Source organism: Mycteria americana, chromosome 2, assembly GCF_035582795.1.
Source record: "Mycteria americana isolate JAX WOST 10 ecotype Jacksonville Zoo and Gardens chromosome 2, USCA_MyAme_1.0, whole genome shotgun sequence".
Lineage (NCBI taxonomy): Eukaryota > Metazoa > Chordata > Aves > Ciconiiformes > Ciconiidae > Mycteria > Mycteria americana.
The window spans coordinates 40,120,037-40,137,259 of NC_134366.1; the positions used below are offsets into that span (position 1 = coordinate 40,120,037).

A 17,223-nucleotide genomic window follows, 5' to 3' on the forward strand; every position below is an offset into this window, starting at 1 on the left:
TGATTAAGAGCTCAGTTTTAAAATACAACCTCTTGGGCAAATAACTGCTTCCGTTTTTAAACTGCAAGAGGTAACTGGTCAGTATTAGTCACTTAAATTGTGGTTTAAGAAAAACTAAGTGTAACATGCAAACTGTACCTTAAAGCTCAGAACAAAATCCACATGCACCAAACAAACCAAGAGTGTTTTTCCCATATAAACTCTTTGACAGTTAGTTATCAGGGGAAGCATGCAAACAATTAATAAAACCTGCAAGTTTGTCAACTCTTAGAACTTTAAACTTCAAACTACTCAAGCAAAGACAACTGTATTGGAACAGGTAGAATAGGAACACAAACTTCAACTTGAAGCAACTTTCTGAAAAAGGTTATACAACATATACCACTAAACTGAACTGTAGTAACATCAAGTTAATAAATTTAAATACTTTAAAGTCTTTGTTGATCAAACACTTTTGAGTACTGCTCTTCCTTTTCTGAAGTGATGCGCCTTCCTCTCCTGGAATGGGATAGGAGAAAAGACAAGGGAAAAAAATTCTAAATAATAATCAGAATAAAGTCACTAAGTTTCATGAAAAATATCTGAAGACATTCTGTACTCTATCCACCCCCCTCCAAAAACTGATAAATACAGCTTCTATATTCCTGATTCAGAGTACACGTGCCTAGTTCATGTGTCTGTCCTTTTTTTTAAAAAGGAAGCAAAGTCTGAAATAACATTAATAAACAACATAAATTAAACACCACTGGGAGTGTAATTAGAACATGCAATTCTGCAAAGACTGAACACACACAGCAAAAATACAGCTACCAGCTACCAACCTGGACTACAGTTTATTGGTTAAAACATAGACATTTTACACAAAGTATAAAAAGTACCATCCACAGTGGGTACTTAACTGGTATAAAGACTATCAAGGCTCAAACTCAACTTCCTCTACCTAAACTAGGGAGTAACCCACTGCTGTTTCAGCAAATTGTCATTGAGAAATGATGAGCCAGTCTTATCCTCTAAGTGTTTGTGAGTTGACTGTTCAGCAATTTTTTTTATAAAGTCTTGTATTAAATCCACTGAATCCAGTTTCAGGACTTGTTTCCAGCATTAAGCAACTGAGAGCCAAACCAACCTATACATCTCAGCATATACAAGAAAAATTCAAATGGCATTCCAGATATTAATCCCTTCACCTTTATAGTATCCTGTAGGTGAACAAGCTGAAGGTCAGCTGTGTTTTAGGGACTTAATTTTGCTTTCACTACATACCTTAAAGTAGTCTTCTTGTGATACAAAGGTGTTCCTCAGACGGTTCTCAGGATTAAACAGACAGGATACTACTGTTTGTATGCTCCTGTCCACAGATTTCTGAAATACAATTATAGGTGCATCTGTAACACTAATTTTCTTAGTTAGCCCACTACTAGCAATATGGGTGTGTCACAGGGCTTACTTTGCATTCAGGATTCCTCTCAACTGCCTTACATTTCCCGAGCCCTTTGTCTTTTTTTCCTTTTAAATTTTTTAATCTTGGTAACTCATTATCACCCTTAGATGTTACTTACAACATAACAGTTCTGACCAGTGACATACCAGTTCAGTTGTGGAATAGGCTGACAGCTGAAAAATGAAGTCTCCTTTAGAAAACTGAATTTAGAGCCAACTGTTGGCCAAACTGGGGTTACCTTCCACAAAAGAAAGTGAAGAAGGAAGTAAAACGTTACCAATTCAGATGTTTGAAGCTTAAAATAAGTCTGCGTAAGATAGCAGGCAGTGCTACCTAACCTGCTTTAAGTACCTACAATTTCCCCTGTAATTCTCAGCAGATTAAATAAAGCCTTGTCACTTAAACACTGTTGTACTTAATGAAGTAGAACACACATTTTATACAGCCCTCAGCACTATAGACAAACGCTAATAGTTTCAAGGAAACGTGAGGCTTCTGAAGTTGTACACAGAAGTCAGATACAGTGGATTGAGCACCTGGCTAAAGCAGCAACTACAACCTTATTTTCTAGGATACTGGTCAGAGGCCCTCTTCACCAAGGGGGCCTCACATGCAAGTTTCTGGGAATAGGATTTATGACAAAATATTACAGTTTTGAGAAAGCACTTACCTTTTGTGGACTGTTAGTAGACGACTGCATGGGCTCTGGAACAGTACATTCTGTCCGTATAAATTCTGGATCCTCAGTGCAGTGACAGCTTACTGAAGTATAAACCTGTATTTTTTTTTTTTAAATATTGCAGTGTTTCAGTAACACCAAAAAAACATGCACAGTTGTGTTGTCATTGGTCCTCACCTACCCCTAAGTTATACCAACTTTTGATACTCCACTCACAAAAGCGTGAACTCTACCTTCACACTTTTGATAAAGTTTTGCAAGCAGGGGAAATACCGTATCCTGATCTAAGACAGTTCTACTTCCTTCCAAAAAGGATATATTCTAATAAATGTCTTTTCTCCCCACTGTAATCACTCTTGAGAGTTAGCTCCTCAACCTACTTCCTCCATGTATGGGTTTTGCTGTCAAGAGTATTGAGCAATGAAGGCATTCACTGAGAATGAGACAACCAACAGGTAACTTCGAGATTAAACACTAAAATGAAATGAAAGAAGGGAAAGCAAAAAAATCTACTACCACTGCCCTTCCAAGAAGTTGCTTTTCTCTATATAGTTCCTTTCTTGTTTGAAGCTTCCTTCATGCTAATATACTAAATTTTAAGATGTAAAAAGGTCTAGAAAAGCACAAGCCATTTTATAGCTTTTTTTTAAAACTCTCCCCACTTCCCTCTGCTTACGGTGCAGTGTTGCAATTGGCAACCCAGTGCAGAGTTTAATTACAATAGCAAATAAGCTGATAAAGCAGTTCCTCTTTATGGAAACATCCTTCCAGATGCTTCCAGAGAGGATTAGCAGCTTTTACAGCCAATTTTACCAGGATCTCAACAGCAAGGGTAAGCATTCCCACTTTTCAGGGGCAAAACTTCCTTTTCCCCCCTCAAAGTGGTCAGATTTACCCAGACTTGACAGCAGTTTTCAGCTTTTGCAACATCATTCTTAAGGATGTTATTTGTGATTATACACAGTAACCACAGTGTACCACCTGACACTCCCAAAAGCCCTTCAACACCAAAACTAATTTCAAGCTGATGATACTGGGAGATATAGAAGCCTACAGTGTTAGCAGACTACTCCTTTCTGAGCACCATCCCTAACCATCAAAAGGTGTATCTCATCTGACCTCATCATAACTGGGGCATTCCATTTATGAATGGAAATTGTGATTATTCACCAAACAAATAGGTAGATATAAAGCAGTAGAGTGAAGGATGACGTTTCCTATCTCCTTATGTGCCTGTCCTCTTTTGAGTCTGTAAAGAATGATGAAGTTGCTTAACTGAAGTAATTCTAGAGAAGTTGTCTGCTCATATAATCAAGTTTAAAATATCTAATGAAAACCACCATGCAAACCTACTCTAAAAACTCTTTGGCTTGCTCCTATTTAATTGTTAAGTAATATGCTGCGGCTATATCACATTCATGGATGTTATTCAACAAAAATTATTTCAAGCCAACAGAGTAATCAGCATTTCAGTGACTTCTGAACTCTTTCAAGTCTGTCTCTTCTCCCATTAAAGCAAAGGTAATTCTCACTAACAGAAATACAGACTTTCCATAAAAAGAAAAAAGGCTGCTTCTCTGCTAAGAAGCCAAAAGTAAAGTTTAGTACACATGATTGGAAGTGAGCAGGAATAAAGTATTCTTCTAACATGATCAGAGACAGAACTGTCAGATGCACACAGGCAGCAATATATATGCACAAAGTTCCATTTTCTTCATTTTTCCCCCATTTACCTTCCACACATTCTACAGACATCTGCTGGGAATTAGCTTGAAAGAATACCGTTCAGAAGAAAATTAAGTATTACAGCTTTTAAACACTTACTAGAAACTGTACTCAATATATACAAGATTATACCCAAAGAACACAAAAATGCCTCAGATGCAAGTTTGAGTTCCAACACTGTTAAAAGAAATACACAACATTTTTTCCTCTTTTGTGGATGTCACTTGTGTACTGTCACAGAAAGCAAATAATTTCCTTAGAAGCTATTAGCACCATCTACACTCTGTAGCAGCCTGGCAAATCATTTTAAAAAAGCTGTTGAAAGGAGCCAAAAAATAAGATATCAGTATTTGCAAAGCAGAATATTTTCAGGCTTTTTAAATTTTAAAAATATTTGGAACAATAAGCAGTAATATTATACAGATCTTGTAACTCAGGATTGTGCATCAGGTCACCACTTATTTTTCCTTCAACTTTTCATGAAAAACCAATTCTGTTCATGTTAAAATTCCAGAATTCCATGACCAGAACGTACAGAGTGACACCATAAAACAAGTAGTTCTGTTCTCCCAGGCAGCTCCTAAAAAAGCACCATGTCAGTAGGAAATACTAAACAATTACCTACTCTGTCAGCAGCTACAGATTTGTATAGACCAGGTTACATACAGAACCAGTCAAACAACAGGTTGGGTTTTTTTAAGTATCAAGCTGTCAAAACAGTGTGCTAATTGAGAAGACAAAGTTCCAGAAGTTTAACTTTGTAGACTTACCGGAGGCATAACGTAATTTCTTTGCTCCCCAGCAAGCCATTGTGGTTGAACCTTAGACAAGAATTGGACAAGAACCAGCTTTTATTCATTCTTTTCCAAAACAGGCAAGTAACTGCTCTTTAAGTGCCACAATTTATAACATTTCATGTCTGGATTTTTCATTAAACAGTAGTTTATAGTCTTCTGTCCAGCAAGATAGCTTTTTCACGTGTACTTCACATAGCATTTAGCACAAGGTCATCCTTACCACAAATTCAACTACCTCCTTCCTCTTCTCATTCCAAGTTTTAAAAAAATTTAAACAGTAAGATTTCTAAAGCTTAGGAAAATAAGGGGAATCACAGCAGCCACACTGAAAACATCTCAAACCTCTAGTTACTTCCAATTAGTAACTACTTAGTTTTACTAACTTAAATTAGTTTCAATAACAGGACTTACTCACACATTTCACTTACGAGTTAAAAAAAAAATCACTATCGGCTAAGCGCCTTCCCAGACATTTTTAGCACTCAAGAGCACATCCCCTCTCTATATACATCCCATATTTATATAGTCTGATAAGACTCAGTGATTCTGTTTTAAGTAACTAACATCAACTACCTGTACTATAGCATGTACAAATGCAAAGCTCCTTCCCATGAGAAAAAAGTACTACTGATCCATGTAATTTTTGCTAATCTGGGAGTTCTTTTATCATTGCATATTTAAAAAAATTAAAACTAAAAACAGGGTATGCTAAGTTATTCAATAGTTTTCATTGCATTAGAATAAAAATATCACTAATTTTGTTTTTACTTCCGATTTCTGTGAAGCAGGAGCTGAAGGGAAATAGAATTCACAGAAAGAGAAACACAGAAAGATCAGACTCCAGTTAACACTGTTCATTCCATTCAAGTTGTCAGGTATCAAACAGCCTTTCTGCTGCTACTAAAGAATTACATACCTGATAGTTGTAGGCTGGCTGATACCCTACAGGAACTTGCTGCTGTATCAATACACCTGGTGAACTGTATGGATATGTCTGCAAAATAAAGCTTTTTTAAAAATGCAAGTTTGAAGCAAGATAAGTCTGATATTTGTAAAGGTATTTTAAAACCAGGAGCACATCTTTAGAAATATGTAGTCACATTGTTACTTCAATTTCCTTTTTCAGACTAGCTTCATTATTTAAAAGCAACCCTTAGATTTCCCATGGGGCTTCAGCATTTCAGGTACAAAACAATTCTCAAGAAAGTGGGATCCTAAAGTGTATTACATATCTAAAAATCCCACATCTGCTTGTAGCTGATCTTTTAAGTCATTTCAGAAGTACAACTCATCCCATGAACTTTCTAAGAGACCTGAAACAGATCAACTACCATGAAATAACGGACTACAGCCTGAAGATCAGTTTCCTGGAGCCAAAGGCAAGTATTACAATTCAGACAATTTCCCAGCATTTCTTCACCGCAAGTATTTTAACACAATGTTAACCTGGAATATTCTCTGAAGAAGCTGAGAAGGGTTAAAGGCACATTGCAGCATTTAAGAGAATTAGTTCCTCCTACACTATTTCACTCTCCCAATAAACTTACAGAATCAGCAAGAGTACTACCATCAAGCTCTCTGCCCTTGAAAAAAATATTTCTGAAAGTCACCGCAGTTTGCTCATCTTCGTGTGCTTAAGAAAATATACAAAACAGAATCAGTTTGCAATTAATATTGCCCTGTTGTATTGCCATATCATATAGGGTTAATACAGGAAGAGACCGTAACCTGGAAAGCCTTCTATTCACAGTACAGGACTCATAACAAGGTCAGAAGTACTCTGCCTACACCTCAGTAAGAATGCTTATCTGAAGTATCAATGAAGTGATGTCCTGTAGGCATACTGTACTGGTCACAGCTGTTAACAGCAGATGTCGTAACACAGCGTTCTAACAAAGACACAACAGCAGCTCAGAAACAAGAATCTGTTCAGCTAGGAGGGGAGAAAAAAACAGTACCACAGCCAACTTCTGGTTCCATACTTGTTTAAAAAAAACACATTTTAAAGTTTGTGGTTTATTCTGAGGCAGGGCAGCAGTACCTTAAAACATCCGGATGCATTTGATTTGTGAAGTGCATCTGTGACAAGTAACAAGATCACTTAAGAACTGTTACATAATTAAATCTTAGCTCCACCTTCAACAGTTTTCTCATTCTCAAAATAAAAAGTATCTCCCTGTCTTTTGTTTTATAAAGAGGTCACATCACTGCATAAATTTTTCAAGGTTGTTGGCACTCTTTTAAAGTGGTTTGAATTCAGGCACTTCTTATTGGGGAAGGTAACACGAAAACAAGCCAGTAAGATAAGATTGGAATCTCAATACGTATTCCTGAAGTTGTATGTGCTTGCACCTTCAAAAATATTTAATTATGATTCAAAATCAGTGGCATGAACAGCCTTACCTGAACATACTGTGTTACGGGGCTCATTACAGCTGGAGGCTGCATGTACGTCTCTGTATTTTGATTACCCCATACACTATGGAACTGTGGTGCAGGAGGATTGAAGACGACTGGTCTGGGATGCACATAAGAACCTTGTTTTAAAGCAAAGAAAAATGATGTATTAAGACATTTTCACATGTATTTCATTAGTAATCTGAATTCAAGCTGCAAAAAACCTGAAGTGTTTGGACTCTTAACTCAACATTAACTGTATTGTGCTACCAACCTCAGTTTTATCATCAAAACTGTACATTACACAAGTAGCAAGGTCATAAAATTCAGAACTGAAGTTTAATTGTAATATACCTATTACATCAGATAAAGTATTTACAAGGATGTTAATAATTAAGAAAAACACAAATTTGTAACATATACTTGTAATATGAGCAAATGTGTTTATATATACTTACACAAGTTTTGTTGTTTTCTAATCGCTGGCCCCAGTTTCAGCTTTTTGCCATGGAAGTTGATTTGTGACTGAAAGACAGGTTATTCTGTAAGCTGCAGAATCAGCGAGGTGGGTGGTTTGTTTGATTTTAAAGAGACTGTACTCTGCTTCTACACCACAGTATCATCAACTCTGCATACAGGCTCAAGAGCCTCCACTCTCCTTTCCCACCTCAACCCTTTTACCTTTAATTTCCTGCAATGCTCTCAGCACACCCATTTGCCTACCACCAACTCTCCAAACCTATTATATATCACTTGCCTTAATAGCAACATGCACTACTAGTAGTTTGCAAACACATATTAGTGCCTGTCAGCCTCCAGGTTTTATATACATAGATTCAAACTATTCTTGCCTCAGTAAGTATATTAATGTAAGAGTGACCATACTCTAGGTTCCCTTGAAATCCTATTTACATCACCACTTACCTTCCTTCCCACAAACTTCCTAACAGGCTGCACATAACATGTTAGAAGCTGTCCACCTAATATTAAAGGAAATGAAAGGCTAAGCACTACTGCTTACCTGCATGCTACTGTACTCTCTCAAGAGAGAAATTTTCACATGCACTCCTTCAGAACATCCAACAAACATGCTGATATTTCACAACTTTTTTGGCCAAAGCATCTATGCAGCACAGACTAATCAAGAAAGAGTGAAACTGAAATATGGTTCACATGTTCCTCAAATACCCAAACTCAGGAATGCAAGCATCTGAAAGACTTGCAAAGTAGGACTGGAAGCACTCCTCAGTAGTCAGCAAATGCCTGAGACACATGTAACTTCTCATTCTGCAAGTTCTGCCCAAATGCTAGTTCACACAGAAGGCAGGATTTCAGACTTGCAATTATCAATGACTGAGTACTGCTTTGCCAGCACACTATCTGGGGCCATCACAAAAGCACAGGAAGAATTTCAAGCACCCTCCCTGCAGAAGTTGAATTCTGTGTTCTTCAGTGAAACTGCTTAGTCTGAAAATGAGAATAACATTCACCAATGGATGTAGGCTGAAGTGGCACCACAACATCCTCACACTTCAAGGTCTATTGGGACTGACTGTAGAAGAGGGTCTGTAAGATTTTGTTCTCTACAAGATTACAGTTTAAGTCTGGAGTACAGAAAGTTGCTTTAATACATGGATTTAAGCAGATTATGTTTATTCAGGTACTCAGGAACTTCTCCACACAAAACTCCCAAGAGAGAATTCACCTTTGGGTCTGATCTCACATTCTCTGCCAAGATGGTGACAAGAAACATGTTTACCTACCCATGAAGATGTGCATAGCACACATGACACTACCTAAAGCAGGTACTCTGTTACAGTTCAGCGGGCTGCACCGAGGTTTACAAATGCTTTACACATCAGAAGTGAAAGATTTTTGTTTTACACCAATTAACACAAATTTAGTACCAAGTATTAAGATCAGTATTAGATGCAGATACATAGTCTATCTAGACTCTCCATCTCATGCAACACTAAGAACTCGCCTGCTTCAGAAGAAAACATGCAGTTAGCAATTTTAGACACCTTGCTAAGCTTTTTCTCCCATTTCTGCTGAAGAAAGTGCTTTGAACATATAACAGCAACTTTATTGTTGATTGTAATAAGCAGAATAATAGTGATATAAAAAGTCTTATTTGATCATCTTCTTGTGCTGATAGAAATAGAGTAAAGTAAGACATGGGTGGAAAAAAAGGTGAAGTGCCCTGACTAGTTTGACAGGTTGTGTTGGTTTGTTTTTTTTTTTTTAATTGATCCTGCAATCCTGTTATGCCCAGAACCATGCAACCAACCACCTTTTCCACCTGAGCAATGAGAGCTCTTAGAAGACAGGCCTCCCCTCAAAGCAGAAGGTAGCTTTCTGTTCTGAACTGCAAACAGGTTCACTCTGGACCAGAGTGCAGTTACAAATGGAACTGGACCTAAATAAGAAGAAAAATATTTTCAGGTTGCACAAAGCTACAGAGCTAGGCAGACAAACACAGGCATCTAGACTGATTCTAACCATGGAGGGGCTGTATCTTGTTCATTTGCATAAAACATTTGACCACTCAGTACAGATAATGCCTGAAATGGTTTAGTGATGTGATCTCTGCTTGTAACTTGAGCTCTAAAATGCAGATGATCATTCTTTCCCTTTTTCCATACCCTCCAGAAACCAACAGCTTTGTAAGACGATGTCTATCTGGACATGCTTCTTCCTGACAAGGCAGTAATTTGTACTGCCTGTACACCTGAAACTTGCACTGAAAAGAATATCCACCATATACCTCTGGGTCTTCCAAGACCTTTGGTACACAAAGTCTCATCAGTGAGTACTATATTAACAAAGATACACTGAGGGCTTTTAGTTTTGAAGAAATGCACAAAAAAAAGAAATCAGCAAAGTACATGGCTCAAATGGCAGTGCTACTCAGGAGGTCTCTAAAGAGACTGTTGCCTTAGAGCAAGCATTCCACACTGATCTAGTACAATAAATGGAAGCCATGGTTAAAAAAAAAAAGTATTCTCAGATAAAGTCTGTTGCTCAATACAGCAGTATTTTTGTCAGCATACCATAAGAGTTAAAGAACAGCAACCTTCTGAAGTCTTTTGGTAAGAATCAAGAATCTCCTGCTGGAGTTTCACTGTTCTCCACTTTGTTCAAACATGTTCCTCTTCCCCCTTAAGGAGCTGGACAGCCAGTAAACACATCTGAACTTACCACAGAACACTAAATTTGTGCCTGGCACATTTATCTATATTTGTCTTTCAGACCTACTTCCCTATCTGAGAGCTTCAGAAGTAAGTGAGAGAGTGTTCATCTTCCAGAGACATGGGAGAGAGGGCAATATTTCAATACATGTTTATTTTCAGTTATTGCACTTGGTTTTGGGAGAAAGAGGGAAAACAAAAAGCTTTGTCAGTGGTTTGTGACCTGCTGAAGTCTATCAAAACCAAGTATTTGGTTGTAAGCGTTGAGATTTAAAATTTCTCTGATACTGAACTTTAAGAGCAGAAGGGCTGTTAACAGTTCTACCCCTTTATCTCCTGTGTGAACTACAGGGAAACCATATGGCACATGAACAGTCACATCTTATAGTCAAGGAGGCTTAAAAAAATACTTGCACTCCAGGTAACATCCAAACGCACAAATACTGCAAGAAAAACATATATGTCAGCTGCTGAGACTTGCTGTTTTCTGTGTTACTGTCATTCCCAGTAATAATGCTGACAGATCTATGTATCTGCCATAAGTAGAAGGGTTCTATGACAATTGTCCAATACAGAGAGCAGGCAGCCAAAAACACAGGTGAGGCTTTCAAAACACATAAATTAATGAGAACAACCAGAAATACAATGACATGAGATGTTTGAGCACATCAAGGCTAAAAGTGATTTTGTTTCTTACTTAAGTAAATGTACAAAGATTCTACCACCAGTAGAGATTTTAGCAAGTTTACTTTTTGGGCAGCCCTAGATTTTCCCTATCCTAATGTACTCTACAGGGTGCATGACTTCGTTTCCCCTGAACATGTCTCCAGCCTTCATATACCAACTTCAGATAATTTAGACAAAGAGCTTACTTCCACTATTTTTTGGACATCCACGTTGTCCAGGAAAGATACAAATCCATACCTGAAGAGAAAAAACAGGTTATTCAATAACCACATTTTTATTTGTTTGTTAGCTAAATTATTTTGAACAAGACCAGTTAACAGCATATGCCAGGTACATTATATTGCATGCCAAAAGTATCAAGTAGGACATTGGTTTATAATTCAGCATGAAAATGTATTTACTGCTAACTAGCAGCATATACTACTGGGCCAGATGAAAGTAACTGAATGACAGATTCTAGAATAATATGAAATAGATGTAAGGGCTATTCCTCCAATTCAGCTACTCAAAATGAACACTACTGTTGATATTACTGAGGAAGTAAAAAAACACCTTTTAAGTATTAAGCTCTGAATTATCATCAAATTTTTTAATTACTGCAGAGGTTTGGATGAAAACAGGCATTACAGGAACAGTGAGACCACTGGGGGAAGTGATCCTTGAAGAGGTTTTTCAATTCATTTCACTGCCCCCCTAGTTTATCTAGTCTATAAAATGAAGATAATTTCAGAGCATTACAGGAACAGCTGTGTCAATCAGTGGAGTATATCAATTATCAATACTCAGAACATACACTGGCTAACTGCACATGAGAATTCACCATGAAGACTAGCAAGGAATACGAAGAAATAAAACAGATTTCAACCTCATACATTACTACATGTGCCCAAGAAAAAACATGACTTTTTAGGATCTGCTCATAGAATCTTAGAAAAAAAAATTGGCCTTGAAGGAACCTCCAGAGGGTAAAGCCTCCTTCTCAAAGCAGGGATAACTTCAAAACTGGGAGCACTTCCCCAGAACTCAACAAGCTAAGGTCGTACACATCCTTATTTAAGTGTTTCACCACAGACAATTCAGAATTTTTCTGTATGTCCAATAGGAATTTCCCTTGCTTCAACTTTGTTCACTCAGTTTCACTCTTCACTCAAACAAGTTTGGTTGTTTTATCTATAACTTATCCGTGAGTGTCAGAGGAGTGCAGTCCCATTGCCCTGAATAAGCCATCTACCCCTTCTCTTAACCATCCTGAACTCTTTCCAGATTGTTGTTAACTACTCTAGCCATCAGAAGAGGCCACGAAAGAACTGTCTGCATAAGCATCACACAAGTTTCAACCTTTGTTTCCACTGGTTAAGTGACAATAACCCTCTTTTCCCTGAACAGATAGACTGAAGTCAGAAAAATCAGGCTATTCTTTATAAGATTATACAGATTTAGGGACCATCTAGATTTACAGGTTTCACAGTGTTAATTCACCACAACAGAAAACTGCAGCTAGTGTTAAGGCTTAAGCATGTCAAGTGTATTGCTAAGTAGCTGCTCATATTATCTATGACAGAATTATATCCACATAAGCAGCAACTTAAAACAACTATTCACATTCTACTCACCCTTTGGAAACACCAGTTCTGTCAGTGATTATTTTCACCTCTTTCACAGTACCATATCGTTCAAAGAAACTCCGAATTTCTGCTTCATTCATCTAAAAGAAACAAAGTCTTAACTTCTTCAAACACATTCAACTGTTTAGAACCGATTTAAAACAGCCAGTACCATTTTTTAAACCCACTTTCTACTGCTACAAGAACTAAAGTTAGTCACCTGTTCCAAAATTCTCTCATGACACTGCAATACCTTAAGATTGGTAAAGACACACATTAAAAAGACCCCAAACCCAGGGGTCAAATCCCCATTTTCTTCCCACTGAAGTGCCCTATACCCATCTTAAACAATTAAAAGTATATAAATACCCTTATATCAATTCCACCAACAAAGACTGTGTTTGGCATGATTCTTCCTTCTGGTAAAACATATCCTTGACTTGTTGTTGACAAACAGGCATTATCCTCTGAGACACCCGCACACTGGACCTCCACATTTGCAGACTGAAAAATTTAAACAGAAATACATATTTCAGTCAAATTATTACAGTACATGTTAAGATACTAGAATGCCTGCATCTTCCTATCGATATACCATGGGACAAAGAATTTCAGTAGCACCTTTCCAATTCCTTAAAGGAAGTACTTGCTGCATATAGACCACTCATTGGAAAAAAGTTGAAGTAATTATTCTAAGAAGCTTTAAAAATTTAAATCTAGACTTAACCTAGGCTACTTTAAGTAGCCCTGTATGGCCATCTAAAGCTTCGTGATCTCTGTTGCTACTACCCGACACACAGCGAGAACACCAAAATAATTCATTTCAGAACTTGACCAAATTCCTTTCGGACGTAAGCAAGAAATCAAATTCTTTAAAGATACAGTTTACTGTAAATTGATTATCCAACAGAACAAATTCCATCATCTTCCTGGTCAAAAGCTTTAAGTACTTGAGATGTGAGTAAGCTTACAAACAGCCTTAGAGCACAGGTAACAGGGTTATACTACAAGTTAACTGTAAGAAAGGAAATCAGACCTTGATGGAATAGTCACACTATTCATTTTCTCGGGGGGGGGGGGGGGGGGGGGGAGGAAGTATTTTGTCAATTTAACTACAAAAGGAATATGACTGACTACAAACTTCTTTGAGCTGTCTGCACCAAAGCAGAATCTTAAGCATGCACTGCATGTACAGAACTGCAAAAAAACATTAAGATTACAGGGCACCTACAGTCATGATGCACTTTGCACACCCAGACTTCAGATGCCCATTTTGGTCCTAAAGCATTTTGTCACAACCTAGAAGTTATGGATTCATTCAGTGCAGAGGAAGACACCATGCTCCCTAAACAAACAGTAACTCAGTATTTTGTTCAGATGAACAGACCACATGCAATTCCATTTCTTGTTACTGATGCCAACAAAGGTGTGTTTCATACTCTGCACAAGGTCTGAAGTGTGTTTTTTAAAAGGTATTTACAAGAACTAAAATACAACATAAGCACCACAGCACCGCAAACCCTAGCCCCTCTCATCATCTACTCCCCTGAATGAATGGTTCTAGCTATGTGCCATGCTTTGCTTCGCTGTTAAGAACAGAAACTACTCTGACCAGCTAAGTGTTACTCATCCCTCTATATTAATGTACTTTGAAACATTAATAAGCTTTTCCTTACAGTTAAACTGGTGTGGCATTATCCCTACTTTATATATTCCAAACTTTGATTTTGTCAAAGTTATCCCGTATTTTGAAACCTAATGATTTGCAATAGGTAGCATCCAATTTTTCAGTGTAACAATTTTCATGTTTAATGCACATTTAAACTGCAGCCGTGTGACAAGTACTCATTCAAACCGGACACCCAGTAAGGGAATGAGGAAATTACAAGAACCAAACTATACATGTGGCACATGATTTGCTCAGCAATTAAACAAAGCCAAAACTAGAATCCAGCCCTCCAAATATGATTTCAGTGTGACTGAACCAAATTAACAACACACCATTACTAAAAGCCAGAGAAGGTTTGCCCCATCTCTTTTCCCACACCTCCTCTGCACAAGTTCTAACACTTATCAGTTGAAATTAAGCTGGCTCAACAAAAATTTAGCAGGAAGATTAACGTAGAAGTGAGCAGGTTTTCACCCTGTCAGTATTCTGCCATTGTAGAGAACTGAATCAGCTTACCATGCTACCAGACAAGCACCAGATCCACCTGAGGATCAGTGCCTGCAGAAGAGGAAATAGAGATGGAGGAAGCTTAGCCTCTTCTTCTGAGAAGCACTAAGCCATCAATTCAGTTCAAAACCATTTCATGAAGCTATACCTTAGACAGACTCTGGTTCCATCACACCAGATACTGCTGCCTATGCTCAATTTACTGACTGACTATTAGCTTCCTACTGCAAATTCTCAATAAAGTTACAAGTCAATCCATTCCCTTTATCCTCTAAGAATTCATCTACCCTCCAGTGAAGCTGGAGACTGCAACTTCCACTGTTCCACGGTAGTAAAGATTGTGTAATAGAACATTGCTGCTGTACACAGAAAAAGGGTAGTTCTCCCCCTTCCCTATTGTACCACAACAGCTCTTTACAACACTGTGCAAGGAAATCAATCCTACATTTCACAGGAGAAAAACTTTGCAGTACTTTTCAGACACATCCACCTCTGATCCAAGCTCATTCTGCAGTTACATAAACACTTGTGCTAGCATAAGAACACAACAAGGACAAAAATGAAGCAAGAGGGGAGGAAGAGACCACTTCTTTGGCTGCACCCCCAGCTAAAGGGCATTTGAACTGAAATCTGAGACTACAACTCCACACCAACCTTAAGCTGACCTAACTGTTGCCTTCTACTTCTTTCTTTCTGGATCTGTTTCAGCAAACCAGGCTAAAAGAGTTTTCACTTTGCTGTGCAAATTCTCTGGCAACCTAGAACAAGAAACAGCTCACAGCAGAGGCACCCAACAAGTGCTAGCACCAGCACAAGGAAGTGGGTAGGCATACAGATACTGCTGGTACCCAAGTCATAGATGGTCTTGGCTGCCATGGAAGCACAGCATTCATTTTTCACGCTAATGATGCGGGACACAATTTTCAACGAAAATAAACTTATTTAATGCTTTTACACATTAAGTATCTAAGAGAGAGAGTAAACGTGCTACTTAGGTATGCTGACAAATTGGTCAACATCAAAAATAAGCTTTAAGATCTGTTAATACATGTATTTCTTAGAACTTGAAGAGGAACTCTTGTTGAAAAATGCACAGTGGTAGAAGTCTTACAGTATGAAGACCGAAAACAAAATCTCCTCCTTTCAAAGTTACTTTTCAAGTCTTCAGTACTACAATGCAAAAACTTTTGCCAATTCAAACAAAATATTGCCCTCTCTAAAACCAAGTTATTTTACCAGCACAATGTGTAATTGTTATTTTATTACCTAACGTAGCATAAGGTAAACGATTGTACTTCTACATACAGTATGGGCAAATAACTCACACTGCTGCTGAATCAGTGTCCAAAGCCTAAGCCATCTAAAGTTTTCAAAATCTGGAAAATCCTGAAGTTGATGAATTGGCTACCCTGAAATTATAGCATCAGCCGAAGTGACCCAAACCTTCAAAAATACCCTAAGTGGGGTTGATTCATCTATCCATCTCATGAAGTATCTTTGAAATGAAATGCCTAGATGTAAGGAAACTTAGGGCTTATTCAAAGTTTTTCAGCTTACTGAAACTAACAGGTTTTTTTTTCTCCTTTCTCCCACAGTCAGTTTGCTCTTTGCCATTATTCCAGCAAGCATTAAGTTTAAGTTGATACCAGGAAACTGGATTAACCTCTTGATTACAGTAGTCATGAAGCCAGTTAGACTTTTGGCCAAAAAAAAAAAAAAGGTGAGAAAGGACTACCGTTAGGGCCAGGTGGTGGAAATAGCTAGCTGCTCAAGTGGGTTACAAACATCACTCAGTTTTAGGCACATCTAGGAGAGGAAAACCTTCACTTTTCTTTTGGCCACAGAAGTACAAGTCTCTGATTTCTTCGGCTTCTCCCCGTCTTGCCCTGACCTCACACATTCTTTGGTTAAAGTAAGTATTAAACATCTTCTTTAAACATTTAAAACTCCTGATATATGTCCTGCTACGCAGACTTTCTGTGAGCAGGAATCGGTTACCATGACAGCACACTACCTAAAGAACGAACATGGCTCCCAGTACAGGGAGAACAACGTAGTCTTCCCACTAGACAGCAGGTGGAGCTGTCAGTCAAGTACTGCAATACGCTCGCACGCTAACGGCTGCGACTTACAAGGCTTAACTGTTTAAAAAAATACCCTACTTTTATGTTGTTGTTGAAGTGTCTGGGTTACAGTCGCAAACTCCGTTTTTCAAATAAAAAATTCCTGAAGAAGACACAGCAACTTGCATGTCGAAGAAGCAACGTGCGAGTTCAGGCAGTAACTCCCACTGACCACATGGAGTCCACAGCGGACTACGCGAAGCCTCCTTTTTCCGGCAGGTTAAGAAAAAAAAAAACCACACACCAAAAAAAAAACCCCAAAAAACCCCACCCCACAAAACAAGCGGGGAACCTCAGGCGAGCGCCCTACGAAGACGGCGGGGTCGCCGCCCCGCAGCCATTTAACGGCCTCACGTCCTGCAGGCTTCGCACCTCGCTTGCTTAACGGCCTCGTTACCAGACG

The 17,223-nt window shown here is 38.2% G+C and overlaps 1 protein-coding gene across 1 annotated transcript; it reads right to left on the bottom strand.

Moving 5' to 3' along the window:
- Positions 1-444: 444 nt before the first annotated feature.
- DAZL (deleted in azoospermia like) lies at positions 445-16,948 on the bottom strand. The gene is made up of 11 exons (XM_075495569.1): positions 16,873-16,948; positions 12,891-13,036; positions 12,531-12,622; positions 11,103-11,154; positions 7,498-7,564; positions 7,046-7,179; positions 5,559-5,636; positions 4,616-4,666; positions 2,112-2,216; positions 1,264-1,362; positions 445-498 (listed from the first exon to the last, which is right to left on the bottom strand). Exons 1-11 carry the CDS (start codon positions 16,946-16,948, stop codon positions 445-447), a joined length of 954 nt encoding a protein of 317 aa, XP_075351684.1.
- Positions 16,949-17,223: the final 275 nt, after the last annotated feature.